Consider the following 16,467-nt stretch of genomic DNA (forward strand, 5'->3'; position numbering starts at 1 on the left):
GAGACAGATAAACTATGTAAGGAGAAAATAATATATTTTGCTAAATTTATCGCAGATATAAATGCAATATTCAGATAACTCTAGCAATGCTTTGGCTTAGAGGAAAATGGTATTTATTTAAACTAAATATTAAATCAACGGTTTATTATTTAAACTTACGCACTAATTATCATATTATAAAGAATGTATTATGTACAATCAATTATTTAAAGGTGATTTTTAAACCAATGCAAGGAGGCTTGAATAACATACAGGATTGTATAATTACATGGAATGCTTTATTTTTGTCAAAATTTGCTTATTTTTATATAGAACAATATGAACATAAGGAAGTGAATTTGTGAACATATGAATTGAGTATTTACGTTTCTAATGGATTTACAGTAAACACAGTTTCAAAGTGAGTTTTGAGAATTTTTTGTTTACTATTTTTAGATATTTAGTTGCTTGTATCAATAACGATTTCCGAAAACTGTAATACCAGTGTCATGGTAATATTATACAATATAAAACATCGTTTGTTAAAATAATACAAACAATTTTTAATAATATCAATTTGACGAAAATTTGTCCCCATTTTGAGTTTCGTTTTAATGCTATAGTTGCTTATGTTGATATAATTTACTAAAGATATTTTAAATGAGAAAAATAACAGTTTTCAGTGAATTGAAAAAGTCCTAAGTACGTATACTTCAACATGACTCGGATTTAAAGTTTGATGGGATAATAATGTAATGATTCTTACTCAGTATGCTAAAATGCCTTAAATCTATAAGATTGAATAACAGTTCTATTCAAAACATAATAAATGCACCATTAGTAATTAAAATACACAGAACCAACTAACTGTCGAACCTACTATGTATGTCAAACTTAATGTGTCTTAATAACTGGCCCTCATCAGATTCAAATAGAGATTTCTCGGGATGCAGGAAGAACAAAATGTTTCACAGCTTACAAACTAATTCCTACTTAGATTTAGTATTATGTACAAACATGCATACGGCTAACTTCCAGAATAATATTCAAACATTGCACTTTTTGGTTTACCCAATTCATTATTCATATGACTACTTATTTCTAACCTGCGAATGATCGTACATTTTATGCAATGACAAAAACTTAACTTTAGATAAATTTAAACGTCTTATTTCTATGGTAAATTTATTATTTAAAAGTGGCACAAGTTATTTATGTATTTCGGCAATTTACGCACATAGATTGTTTAATTGTGACTGAAACATCTTATGTCCCTACTTGAAGCGCAACACCACTTCTTGACGTATTTTTGGAATTAATAATGTTTAATTTTACGTAGATAGAAATATCATCTTTCACAATCACTTTTGTCTTAAATTTGACGTGGACAAGACTCGTTATTTTTCATAGTAAAGTGTCATTTAAAGAACTGACGCTTCCGTGGCTCTGACGGCTAGATTATTATTAGCCACATTTTCCCCCGTGTGGCTGGAACAATAGAACTTCTTGTGTGCCATAAAGGTGGACATGTACTTGAAGGAGATGTCGCAAGACTTGCAGTACTTTGGTCCGAGCTTGGTGCTGGCTTCCAAAATGTCCGCGTCGACGTCCATCACAGGACTGTCCTTAATGTTAATGACTTCTTTCTTGATATCCTTGGACTCGATGTATTCAGTTTTGACGACTTCGTCTGTTTCTATAACGTCCACTTCTGGTTCGTGGATTTCTTGTTTGATGATGACGTTGGGTCTTGGTTCATCTTCGAGGATAGATTTAGTAATGTGTGGTTCGTTTCCATTGAGAACCAAGGATTCCTCTCCCTCTCCGATGAGAGACAGGCCCGGACTCTTGGCTCCGGAGCCGCTGTGTACCAGTCTCGTGTGGCGCACCACGTTGCCCTTGTAGGTGGAGCTGTAATTGCAGGAGTCGCAGTAGTGCAGGCGGTCCGGGCGCGGTGGGGAGGGGGTGGGTGCCGGTGGGGGCGCAAGCACCTGCCCTGCGGCCACGCCTGTGCTGCCCACGCTGCTGGTCTCGGAAACTCCTCGGGATCCATCGTCTTCGAGGATGCAAGTGATGAAGTTCTCTTCCTGCGAAAAGAGAACACAAAAGAGTCAGTATAAAACTTGTACGGTGTTCTCTCGCTCTCACCTCATCATAACTTGAAAGGTACAAATTAACGTAAATCATTATGAATATTGAAAACATGAGAGAAGTATTGTTGCCTGTTTTAAGAAACGGAATCGCTTTTTAGCGTCACAATACTAGTAGTTCTGTGCACAGGTTATATAAACCTTTCGTCCAAAAACGTAATATTCTTTTATACTCGTATTGTGAATCAAAACCAAAAATACCCACCACCTTAATTGTAAACCACGTAGTATTTTGTGTAAAAAAATTATTATTTCAAAAAAACTTAATGATAATTCTTTTTTCAAACTTTTTTCAGGGAGGTAGGTACCACAATATTGTAAAGCTCTGTCAAAGTTAGCCACCTGGTGAAAATTAGCCACAAGGCTTGCTTGGATATTTAAGTGGAGGCAGCAGATTCTCGAAAACTAGTCAACTATCTAATCAAAGTTAGCCAGCTAGTCAAAGTAAGACTTGCTTGAATAATAAAGTGGATGCAGCAGATTTTCGAAACTGAAAACGGAACGTAAATATTATACATTAGAAGTTACTTACTTGTAAATCTGCAGTTCTCTTTTGGAAGTGCATCCTGATGTGTGTCCTCATCCCGCGCAGCGTGTTGCCCTTGTAGCGGCAGATGGTGCAGCGGAAGGCCTTGACACCCGTGTGGGACTCCATGTGACGCTGCGCCGCGCTGGCCGTGGCACTCACCACGTCACAACACGGGCACCTCCAGCCCGTGCTGGCTTCACTGCCCTCGCCCCGCCCCGGCGTGCACACGTGCCCGGCCTCTAGCAGCGCCTTGCACTTGGGGCACTTCCTCACGTCAACCTCCACACTCTTCAGCTGGATCTCTGCCCTCTTCAAGCAATAGTAGGACTGATGTGCAGTCAAGTTGTCTAGAGACGTAAACTTGATCCCGCAAGCGGCGCAAATCAGCTGCTGGTATTGAGTGATAGGGCTCGTCTTTCCGGTGATATTATTGTTTGGACTGATGGGAGGACTGACTCCCGATTTGACCCCTTCTCCGTCTTCCCGCTGTCCTCTCGCTGAACAGTAATGCTTTTTATGCGCGAGGTAATTCTCATATTTACAAAACACAATATTGCACTCTTTGCACTTCGACACTCCCTGCTTTACTAGCACTTGCGGCGCTGTTTGCATGCCGGGAAGCTCGGCGGCTAGTCTGAGAGCCATTTCCTGAGTAAGCATCGAGGCTCCAGAACGTAGAAGCAAAGGATGGATTGAGTTGGCCATGGGAAACGGCATTATTGAATTACCCACTGAAACGGGTGTTTTGCATTTAGGGCTGAGTCGAACGCTCTCATCGGAAACTGACTTTGGAGTAGAATTAGTACGCTTTGGGCTATTGCTTCGAGACTCTTGGTATTTCCGCTTCGGAGATTCCCTAGAATCGGGTGAGCCGCCTTGTCTGGGTGACGGGGTTAGAGGCGGGGAGCCCGGAAGGGAGGGAGCGCACACGATATGTTCGGGAGTGATTGCTTGCTGTAAACGATTCTCCTTCTCGTGTTCGTCCATCTCTACCACTGTGTTGTTTCTGTGTTCCGGAGAACGCCTTATACTTAAATCTAACGGTATCGATGGGTCTCTGTTCATTTGAGATTCTCGAGATTTATTAACCGCTTTCAATACTTCAGAAGGGGTAGACGGCATGGATTGCCTATGACTTGTGGTAAATGCGTGAGACATCGGTTGAATGGTTCCATTTGGCATTAAGAAGCATGGAGTGTCTGGATTTGGTAACCCTGGTACGGTAGAGCCGGAGAGTACACTGGCACCTCTAAACAGTGAATATGGCACAATCAAAATAGGATTTGTGGGTAAAGCGAGCAGAGGCTGTTGTCCGCCATTCCCCGAGTTTGGGGAAGGGGGGGACTTGCAGGTCTCATTGGGAGAAGGGGGAGCAGAGCCAGAGGTACACGAGGAGCCACTCTTTACTGTGACAGATGGTGTCACTGATGCTGCAGAATTAGGAGTTGATTTCACAACTTGTCTTGTACTGCAATAATGCATTTTGTGAGCTCGAAATGTTTTTGTAGAATTAAATCTAATATCACAATCCGCGCAGTATCTGTCTTGAATAAGTTGAATCGGTGGCGACGATAGTTCTGGATTTTCCCTCAAGTCACCATTGGATGCAGTCGAGCTGGGCAGAGATGGGGGACTTGGAGATATTGAATGCATTCGCATGTGTCTGTTGAGGCTAACTTTCTTGTCTGCGCTGTAGGAACAATGAGTACACGTGTATTGCTTGCCAGTTCTCAGAGCCTTATTCGGACCATCTGATGTTGAGTCATCGTTAGATATTCCTAGAGAGCTGCCCCCGTCTGCCGCGGACGTTTTCCCATCTTCGTCGGTAGAAGGTTTGGGCGTCCTGTGAGTACAATAATATGTTTGGTGCGCTTCCAACGTACTTAGCGAGGAGAACCTGATACCGCAGGGAGTGCACATGTACAGGGGCACGGTGAGCTGGCGGGTGGGCAGAGTGGGCACCTCTGGTGGGTCCGGGGGCGCTCTCGGGGTGGGCGCTGGCTGCCCGTCTACAGAGAAGGGCAGGGGGAAGAGGCCGGCCGCCAACGCGGACTGCAGGGCATGGGGCAGAGCCGCCATGTACTCCGCAGCGGTAGTAGGTGGAGGCGGGGTGGGTCCGGGGGCTGACACGGGGGTCGAGGCTCCCAGCGCAGGGTCTGTTGCCAGACTGGCATTCAGCCTGAGCCGGGGAAGAGGGGGGCTGACCGTGCTCGCTTGTGCTGGCATGGCTGCTTCTCCCTCGTTTTCCCATTCCTCGTCTTCACCTGAAAAAGAAGAAAAACATCGTTATTTTATGTTTATTATTATTTTAAACATCTTTTTGGCGCGCCTAGAAGGTGGGGGGGGGGGGGTAAAACCGACTCTTGGGTACTCAAGCGCGGCAAGACGCTTTTGCACGGAACGACGCTTCATTCAGTCAGCCTCGTGACTCGCCGGCTTTTCCGTCCGGCCGCCAAAATCCTGTGCGGTATATTTTCTTCTATTCTCACTAAAATTGGCAATGGAACTATTCAAAATAATGATAATAATGGTTTTTTAAGATGTGAAGACTTGTTTACTTTCACTTTCACTACCTTCAATAAAAATCAATTTCAATGTTCACATCTGCCAGGCGTCCCTTCACGGCATTTTTTTACAGAAACAAAATACATAATATGTAAAACAGGTACCAATAAATACTAGAAACGGTGCCGTTTTGAGATATTTTGCCTCTCGCAAGAGGTGTCAAGTCACAAGTATCGAGTCAATACACTCCGAGCGGCGAGCGCGCAAGTCCAACTGCGGCCCTCGATGTGATATTATAGTAGTAATGAGCATCACTATCGGCCACTCTCGGCCTAATCTACAATAATAAACAGCAATTATTCATATCAGCACGAGCCTTCCGAAGTAAAGCCGATATACTATCGCTTACTCGGCAAGCGAGGCCGGTCTATTTCTAATATAATATAAACGTATAAATAGCCGATCCCGAGCGGAGATACCAGATCTGTATATTAGGAATTAATAAGGCTGGATGGGAGTTTTTAGTGTTGGCAGATATGGATCTTTAATTAGAACGGGGAATGTGAGATGGCGCGCCCTGCGAGATTAGGATCAACGCTATCATCGTGTGAGTTAAAGACCAAAATATCGGCTCGGAGGAAGCTGCCTGGAAATACTTCCAATCAGTAGAAAGTTGTTCAGTGTCTTGATGGTATTGTTGGCTTATTTTTGAGGCTTGCTGACATCTTGATGGAGTGCCTGATGACTGCTGGGTGCCTTTTACGGCCCCTTTATATTAAAACGGGGATAAATAATTCATAACAGCGTGAGATGAGATTTATCTTTTCAGTCAAAATGAGCGCAATGTAAGGCTCAAATGAATACATTATATTTAAGTAAGTTTGAATGAAACGCTTCTTTCTGTGGTTGTTTTCCTGAATAATATTGATTGTGAATTATTCCTTTATTTTACATTCACTCTAGTAGCGATGAGTCGTTCATGAACGAGCCACACAATTGAGCTAGTTCTTTTTGATGGGCCGTATCGGGAGACATTTTAGAAAAATAGCGCTTTTAAAAAAATCCAAGTATTAATTGTAATTACATACTTAGAGACTACCTAGAATCTTATTTTTCACGTGGTTCGCGGCGGCAGTCATACGTTTACGCTTGGAGCTGGGAGCGAGTCGTATTCCTCGAACATAGTATTCTCATTGCTCATACTCTCGGAGCTCACGGCTCGCCTTCAATTGAGCCGTCGTTCAATTGAGCCGTCGTTCAATTGAGCCGTCGTTCAATTGAGCCGACTCTTTCAGCCGTAAGAAAATATTGAGCTGGTTCCGTGGCTCAATAATGACTTATCGCTACACTCTAGTCCTTATTGATTGAATAACTGACCCAAATACACTTATAAAATTGTCTATATATTTATTTACTTGCTTAGATTGAATTATTAGATAATATTTTCTGTCGAATTTATAATTTTAATACTGTGAATAATTTGCCTTAATTTATTCTCCGTACAAGACAGTCAAATAGCTACTATTTCTTCAGCGCCCTCAAGCTTTTTACTAGACACGATATGGTTGATTTGTATAAACGGACACTCGGTTCGATTAGAGCTGACTGCCACATCACGAATGAACCTTCGTGTTTAATTTGAAATCACGATGATTTTTACAAATATATATCAGAGCGATTACTACGTGATTTATCTACAAATTGAAAAATACACGAAGTGGTTTAGTATTCCGCAATGGAAATAGAGAAGACAAATAATTATTGGAAGAATGCTCAGCAAGCAAGGCAAGTAATTATAATATATGATTTTTTTAGTGCAGTTGGGTGGTTTTGGTTTCAGTTTGTATTTGGTGTTAGTATATTTTCTATTTCTGATCTCCTTTATTTTGTGGGCAGCTTTTTTTATTTAAGATTTTTTTTTTTTTTAAAGAAAGACAAACATTCCCAGGTTACGAATAACCCAACAATGTTTGAAAATCTCCTACTACCACCACAGAAAGACGAAAATGTTGCTTGTGTTGTGATGGAGGACTTAGCCTTAACTTAAATGTTAAAATGCTGGTGTGATTTTAAATGAGAGTGGAATTTTATTGTAGAGTTTAGTATCATAGTATAAGAAGCTTCTTGGCCCAAATGTTGTATTTGCAGTTGCTTGTTGTATATGTTTTTGACCCTGAGATCTAGTGTTTGTTATTTCTTGTGTTTTGTATTTATGAAAATAAAGGAGTATTGTTTTAGAATAGAGTTCTTTAATTGAGACGATGTTGAGTTTGTTGAAGATTTCGTCAGTGCTAGTTCTTACCGGGACTTTCAGAATAATTTTCATTATGGATTTTTAGGTTTTAATTTGTGATTTTAGGATATTGTCATTTGCACTTCCCCATCCGATAATATTGTATTATTTAGCAAAATCTTAATCACGGGATAGTATGTTAGTAAATCTTGTTAGTTAGTAAATAACACTTTCTAAAAAATGAAAAAAAAGAGCACACCATAATTATCTGTAAGAAATTTAATCAAAAGAAATATGCATTTCAAATATAGAATTGAATTAATAAACAAACAACACATTCTAGGTAGGTAGTTTATTGCTTGTCTGAATTCTTAACACATCAGTTCCAATTTTTAAAATGACACTTAAATCCAAAACAAATCCGAGTTCATTGCACCAGAGTTACAATCACATACAGAACCACAACCGAAATTAATATTTTTGATTTTGATAATATTAATAATAATAATGAAAGAATAAGAAAATACACAGATTTAGGAAATGAGATTAAAAGAATTTGGCATTCTCAGACTATAAAAATATTACCGTTCGTTATTTCGGCTACTGGCATTATACCTAGCTCTCTCATTAAAAATTTAGGCGTATTAGATCTATCAAAAAATTTATATATAAAGATGCAAAAGTCGGTCATTTTGAATACATGTAGGATAACGAAAGATTTTTTAAATATTTATGTTGAGGGATCAGTAGGATTTATAGGCCCTGTTAGAAGTTCCACCGAGCCGAACCCTCTAATATGAAAATATCTGGAGTCGGTGAATTTTTTTTCCCATTTGATCTCTGTTGAGTTGACGTGTTGTTGTTCTTGTATTGTTTTGTATTTATTTTACATAATGCACTTGCATTGTGTTGATTGACTAGCTGATCATTTATGGAAAAGTGAGTGGAAGGGTTTAGTTTTTCCTATGGGGAAGATTTAACCCGGACAACAAAATCGGAAGCATTAAAAAAATAAATAAATTATATACTAATGTTTATAAGACAAGGTTTTATGCATAGCACAAAGGATAAAAAATAATTATAAGCAATAATTAGTCGCCCGAAATATTAATACAAATTGAAAATATCCGCCAAATGTTTACAGGTGGAAAAAATATTATAAGCAGTAATTGTTGATTGAGGTACTAGTACATATTGAATCATTTGGCGGGTTGGAAATAAGCCGACATAGCTCAGTGGTTACAGAGCACCTGACCGGACATCAGAAGGCACGGGTTCAATTCCCGTTGGCAGCATTTATTTTTGCTTGGGAGATTTTTTATATATTTTAGATAATTTTTGCTTATAATTATTTATTAATAATAATGTTTGGATCATTTTTAAAGCAATGTTTTCGCAAGAAAATCACCACAAGGGCGCTTTACAACTTCATTTATACGTTTAAACTATACCCTATCACTTAGATTTATTACTAGTGGCTAACTAAGATTAATAACTAGTGAGTGACCCGGCCAAATTTGAAGTTGTATTAGTTATATGGTAATCCTAATTTTAAATTTTAACAAAGAATAGCACTTGTGGGCAAAAAACATGACTTCTATCAATTGGCCGATTTAGAGAAATTCTTTAAAACCATACCACATTTCCCAGTGTGTTGATTTTTCATTCGAGCTGTTTACAAATGTCAATAAATAGCATAACTGCACATGTACTTATGATTAGGTAATCGCTAAGAAACTTATCAGAATCATTTCATCCGTAAAATTATTATTATTTAGATGATAACATTGCTGCGATTGTGCATAACAGATTATTTATAGAAACTAGAAACACACTACCAAGAAACTATTTAGATTTACAAAATATGGTAACTACCAATGACTGAATGACACGACCTATCTATGGAATTTTACGGTTTAATTAGTTTATTGTCATTATCAGCAATAGAAAGCACACTGATAAACTCTAATTTACACACACTCTAGTTATAATACTCGATCTTATCTTGAAATCTATTAAAACCTATTCACTAAGGCAATGTCCTGTAAAAGGGGAGCAATCAAAATTCTAAATACCTACGATGGATTGTTAAAAAACCTACTTCAATCATTAAGGCGATGCCATGCGTAGTAATGCAAAATCATGTGTTTTTGGTTTGAAAATTTGGTCGCCTAGGAATGTTTTAGATGCTTTAATTAAATACTGCGAGTAGAATACATCTTGGCCTTTAAAATTATCGAGTATTTTTTAGATAAGTCTTTTTATAAGCCCAGAAAAAAATAATGTATAAGGCCTATGAAAACTGCTTTGAAGTTCAAAATCTCCTACTTGCGAACCCATTTTCGGTTATGATTTTATTGTATAATGTGGCAAATTAAGTTATTTATAAAATAATCAAAAAAAATTATACCTGAACATCCACAAAATAAAATAAAAGGCACTTTTTGGCCATGTTTTTTTCTCGCATAAATCAAAACAGGCGGATGGTGTTAAGCGGGAATTTAAACCTTATCGCCATCTACGTAAGGGTTGTTATTGATAGCAGCTCAATTTAAAATATTACACGACATAGTGCATCGTCTTAAAGTCCAACTGTCAGTAGTAAAATAACAGACATGTTGTGATTATATAAAGTACTAAGCAATATAATTAATCGAAACTAATTTCTAAGGAAATCTGACACATTTAAGTTAGAACAATTAAACAGCAATTCAACATTATTTCAACTCTCTCTCATGCTGTGTCGCCTGTAGAACGAAAATTAACATTAAGAAATTTAAACAAAAGAAATACAAATTTCATTTACACATACATATTGTTCGAAACATTTTTTATTGATATATTAATATTATGTATTTTCAAACATTATTTGATAATGTGTTCATTTCCCCGTGTTCGGGGGGTGAGAAAGGCGATCCGAAGGTCGCGGGTTCAAATCCCGGTGTGCGCAAGTAAATTTTATTTGATTAATACGTGTTATTTCGTAATATACTCGCTTAAACTAATATATAATATATTTGCGGCACGTTCCAGAGTGGGAGATATTCTCCGAATCGCCCTCAAGAAACCACTCAGAATTGTACCGTTTGAAATTTACCCGTGTTTAGTAGCCAGATCTGAATAGCCAGGTACTTCCTTTTTTTCATCTCCTCCATCTCCCCACTACCTTCAGCCTCACAACATACCCCAATTGGGAAATGCATAGTCTCACTGGCTCCAGACGGCTCTTGTGTGGTATTCACATTTAAAAAAGACACAGCAATCATTTCTATATCGCACGAGTCAACTGTATGACTATATGGCATATAAAAATTGATATATTCTTCAACTCACCTATAAAATTCATACATTTTCTAAATAGAATGTTCACTTGAAAAAAAATGAGTTATTATCCTTGATTTTGCACTTGTTACTATTATTATTCTATAATTATTTTTATATCCAGTACTCAACGCACGATGAGAACATTTTGTAATTTCACGATGATCTTGCTTTTGTCAATATATGTACATTATTTGTTCACTCTGTTAATGCGGAGGTTCTCGGGTAAAAGGGTAGACGTCAGTAAAAAAAAAAACGTTATTGCGCTATCGAATAATGTTCCTACTTGTAAAAAATCTTGGAAATTTAAAGGTTTTGGTTTCAAAAAACATTTATTATGAAGTTTTTTTAAACTGAACATATCGAAGTATGATATACTCATATTTTTTTAATACATAAATCTTTATTATTTTTGGAAATAAAACGTAAACATGTTACCTTTTGCAAATAATTAACATTGCAATTAGTTTGAATAGAAGTCTGCAAGTAACAACGAAAACAGCTTAGAGTCTTGCAGCTAGTGTGTATGCAACATTCTAATATCGCCATTTACCATTTGACGGGACATTAAATCCAGACAATGCCTGACTAGTCTTAATGACGTCTATTACAGTTTAGTCCTAAACTGATACAATAGTCAGGTAGCAGGGTACACAACAGGTAAATGTGGCCAAGTCGAGGTGAAGGGCATTAAAACAATAAGACAATGTTAGGCAGAATCCATCCAACCCTCAATTTGCGAAATTTTACTTTTTTTAAGAAACCTGCTTTATCAATATAGTACGAGAGCCCACGACCAAAATTTTTGTCTCATAGCAATACGGCCAAAACCGCATCAAATCGATAGATACGATTATCCTGAACTCGAAAATACCAATATCAGACATTTTCCGCGTAGCGTTTGATCTGACCGAATTTTCAAAATTGTCAAAGAATTTTACCGAACTGCATCATAGCAATATGTCTGATTTGCAGACTGTAGTTGAATGATAGTTCTGAGATACCGGAAACGTATTTTTCAGACGTTAGTGGTGTAGCGCAAACCCGTAAAATCACTTAAAAAAATTAAAAAGAGACAAAAAAAATGTCTCATAGCAATACGTCTGAAAATCTTTTTTATTAGTAAATTTTGGTTATTTGATGCGAACAAAACAATTTTCAGACGGAAATGTGAACGCATTAAATTTTGAGACCGTTTTGAAAATGTTAACAAATTTTACCGATCGGTATCATAGCAATATGTCTGAAAATTGTTGGACATGATAAAATAAGTTGTCCACGTGTGCAAAAAATTTATATCAGACAAATTAAGTGTAGCACCTTCTCTATCAGACAACTTTTCGATACTCAGATATCATTTAAAAATCGTATTGAGGCATCTTGAATTTTCTGTTACAAACCAATGAATACGTTGCGACCCTGAATTTATTAGATGATAATTAACAAAGAATTTACCCGAAACCGTAACATTGAAGTTGAAGGACTGAAATAAATCGCACAAAAGGAAACTGGGATGAAGTTGAAAAAAAAAACGGTTTATTCAAAGTTACAAAATATTCTCGTATTCAATCGCTGTCGGATTCGGAATCGTCGTCTTCGAAATCACTCTCGACGTCGCTCGGGAGATCTTCAACGTCTTCTTCTGTCAAAGTACATATAATAGACAAGGGAGATTCTTGAATATCTATGAAGGCTGTAAATTTAAAAAAAACATTTAACAGAGGCGTCGGCCAGGCGACTCCGAAACGTTATTTTCGTTTTTGGGAGTATATGCTACACTTAAAGTGTCTGAAAACAGGTTTTTGGTAATCATGGCAGCAATACGAAAAGTTAAAAAAAAAAATTATCCGTATTGCTATGATACAGGTCGGCTAAATTTGTTGACATTTTCAAAAATGCGCTCAGGCTATATGCTACGCGCAAAATGTCTGAAAACAAAATTTTTCGTAATACAATTATAAAATCTATGTACATTTTCACTATCAGACGTATTGCTATAATACCGACTGTCTTTTTTTTTGACACAGCAGAAATGGCCTCCCACGCAGTTGCTACACTTTCGACCGTTACTACACACCTAGTCGGGTTTAGAATCATACAATCTAACGATTTTATAGGGTTTTTGCCGTATTGCTATGAGACATGGTTTTGGTCGTGGGCTCTCGTACTAATAGTGATATTTTCATTCGTTGGACTAACAATCAATCCAATTTTTTTTTTTTTGAATTTTTTCTAACCCGCAACAATAAATTTTTTTAAAACTGTTAGAAACATCGACGTGGTTGACAAATTTCATTTAACAGTTTTTCACATTAAAATTATGTTCTTTTACCAACAAAATTCAAAAATGTATATAATTTTCTTTTACTTTTCAGATATTTTTTTATGAATAAAATTTTATAAATTCTTATAATTCTTTAATTCTTAATTTGGCTGAACCATTCAACCTGTGAAATGACAAACTTAACCTAGGTAACTTATTGATAATATAATAAAAATGTTGTACATGACACACTGTAAACAATGCCTCTTTATTTATTTAGAATGCATGGCGTAAGTACCATTTACATACATGATAGTTATTGAAAGTCACAGTACAATATAGAAAGAAGAAATAAAATACAAATTATAAGATTATAAAAGTAAGAAAAATGAATAACGTAGAAACAAAAACGAAAACAAAAATCAATTTATGCAGTGACCTCCAATATGCTCTGCTAAAATGTTTAATTAGTACAGCTTTAAACAGGCATATTAAAAACATCAGCTAACATAGCATAAGAGTTACCAATGATGTGTAATCTTCATTGTAATATTTAAAAAAAATCCAACAGTGATATAATATTTTTTTGATTCTGCAAACATTCAAATGCGATTTTCTCAGCATGCCAATTTGTGGTTTGGATGGTTTCTGCATAACACGGTCCAATTATCGGTCCGTCTAAATGCGACCGTTAAGGACTAGGAGTTGAGAAGAAGTAAGGAGTACATTTCCATATCTTACGCAGCCGGGCGGGAAGATGACGGAAATGATTGAGGAATGGCCTGACTGGGCGGGGGCGGGGGCGGGGGCGGGGGCGGGACGTACGGGATCTGGGATCGTACACGGAGAGCTCGAGACTGCGGACCGGTGGGCGGTTTATTGCCGATTCCCAATGACAATCATAATTTTATGGCCTTTTTATTGCGAGTTTTACTTATGGAAGAGAATTGGGATTTATGACCAGGTCGATGAAGGATGTCTGCATAAATATATATTATATTTAACAAAATATAAACGTATTTGTTTTATGCCGCGGAAGAAACTATATTATCATAAACCTACATTTCTGTGCCCTTAAAAATAAATTGAAATGGAAATCAGCATTCGGTGTTCGTTTATTATTTCTGTCTTATGGTCATTTTAGTTGTGTACCGGGTTAAAAGATAGCAATATACATATTATCAACACGTGTTGTTGTCAAGGACAATTCATCAACCTTCAAAGTTCAAATTCAAGTTACATTATTTTTCCACTAAAGGCTAATTGTTTCACAGAACTGAAATAGTAACAGAACTTGATTAGAACATTCACAGAACTTGAATATTAAGTTTGAAAGTTTTCAAGTTCTGTGAAAAAACTGGCATTTATAAAACTACGCTGCTTTAATGTCAGGTTAACATTATTTTTTAATATTATACCCAAAACAAATTTATAAAAAAAATTGCCGTCATAACGTAATGGTTGTTATCTATACGAATTTGATTTCTGGCTCAGTTAATTTTATTTTTTACGCAATTCTCTCGACTGCTGTTTTTAGTATTGATTATATTTGAATATTAATCAAAATCTCAAAAGAATAATACGCCCTTACATATAATTTAAAATGATTAACAAAAAAGATAATATAAATCACAGAATTTAACTCTCAGTACTAGCTTTTAACTGGCTGAAGAAATGTTGAAGAAGCGCTGATCATTCAGTATATCACTAGGACCTTAATTGAGACATCAGGCTTTGTGACTTGTTGCACCCCTCCCCCCTCCTACCCCCACCCCCACCGCCCGGCGCCCCACAGAGTGTTGTCGCACGGAGCAAGGTATTCGCCATATTGTTTCCTCGGAACTCATTAGTTATATAAATGAAATGAATTCTATTTCCAACCAACTCAAGAGAATTCAATTGAATAGAACGTATTCGGCGCTGATAGCAATACGCATCTATTAATAGCCTGTAATTGAAATTCTACTGTTGTGGGTGAAGAGCTCAAAAACACGCTAGCGTTTTTTTAAAGGTAAAATCACAGAAAGGTACAGACAAAACAGTAAATAAAATTTAAAAAAAAACATGCATAAAGACAGCAGCCAAAACTAATATTGGTGGTTCTCAGTCGAAGTATGATATAGTTAAAAATGACATAATGAAATATGCTACTGAATATTTTTCCGTATTTTCTGTTTCACATCTTTCATTTGAGATTTGTTAATGTAGTCTTCAATGATTAAAACACAGTAATTGGAGAACTCGCCCGCTTCATACGTACTTTTCACAGTTAATAACATGAGCAGCAGATAAATAATAAAAAAAACTTATTTAAAGGGAGAAAACCAATTTGTGTTTCACAGAAAAACGAGAAAAAGTAAATATTGTCGAAACGAAGTTGCTGCTTTTTACAGTTGATTGGGGAAAAGAGTTGCCTGTGGTCAACCAGACATACTGTTTATTATATAAATATGAGCTTTAAAAGTTTTGTACTATTTATAATGAGAACTACTTGAACATATTTATTCAATTATTTTTTCGCGTGATCTTTAAATGAACGAATAATTTGATATAAATTGCAAAGAGGGTTCAGTAAGGGTAACGACATATTTTACACACCGCGAATCAGGCAGGAGATCTCAAACTTCAATCCAAAGATAAGCATCTCGGGATACATACAATAAATGTAAAAAATACTGCATATTATTTGGTTTATCCTTATGCATGATTCAATTTGCCAGGCAGCCCGTATCCGCTGTCCTGCTGGCAGGAGTGGCAACAGAAACTGTATTCAAACGGAGGCAAGGGAGTGTCAAGAATACTCTAGAAAAAGGCGATTTTCTTGTAAAAATGTTAAAAATTAATCACGTAGGTACCAAAAATCTCATAGGAGATTACTTTTCTAGAATTTTTCGAATTTGGAGCAGTTGCTCTGTTGATTGTGATATGAATATTGTAGTTTTTAAATTGTTCTAAAGGAATTTGTTTTTGCCAGAGTTTGTTGACGGGAAAACTCAATTTAGGCGGGAAATTTGAATAGGATAAACGGTGGGTTAAGAAAATGTTGAAAGATTTGTTGCAAGCTTTGGCTAATGTCAAAACTGTATTTTAAATCAAATATATGGAAGACGAGGACAGATACAATTACCGCTAAGCACAAAAATTTAAAAAAATTAAACCGTAATGTGAAAAAGTCTGTAATACATATTTTATCGCAAAGTGTTAACTTTTAATAATTGAAGGAGAAGATAATACCCATTATTAAATCCAAACGAAACATACAATAGAACAAGACATGAAATAAAAAAGGTCAAAAATAGGGATCGAACCCAGGACATCTGTCTTACCGGGACACGGCCAAAACCACTAAACTATTGATGTTCGAGGAACGAACAAGGGTTGGGATAGCCGTAAATTTAAAGGGCTATTCCACACAGATAAAGCATAAATGAAGTCTATGACTTGTGACAGGCGAATGCGAAAACACAATTCGTAAGGTTAATTCACA

General features: G+C 36.7%; 1 protein-coding gene across 1 annotated transcript in view; it reads right to left on the bottom strand.

The window, feature by feature from the left end:
- Nucleotides 1-242: 242 nt before the first annotated feature.
- ush (Zinc finger protein ush) overlaps nucleotides 243-16,467 on the bottom strand; it is a 361,859-nt gene continuing 345,634 nt past the window's right edge. Inside the window, exons 2-3 of the mRNA XM_089631181.1 lie at nucleotides 2,662-4,922; nucleotides 243-2,066 (exon numbers count right to left, since the gene is read on the bottom strand). Coding sequence (XP_089487307.1) covers nucleotides 1,401-2,066; nucleotides 2,662-4,922 — 2,927 coding nt within the window. The 3' untranslated portion in view covers nucleotides 243-1,400. The remainder of the gene's footprint in view (nucleotides 2,067-2,661; nucleotides 4,923-16,467) is intronic.

This window comes from Hesperophylax consimilis, chromosome 4 (genome assembly GCF_061612785.1).
Source record: "Hesperophylax consimilis isolate HC1 chromosome 4, BYU_Hcon_1.0, whole genome shotgun sequence".
Taxonomy (NCBI): Eukaryota; Metazoa; Arthropoda; class Insecta; order Trichoptera; family Limnephilidae; genus Hesperophylax; species Hesperophylax consimilis.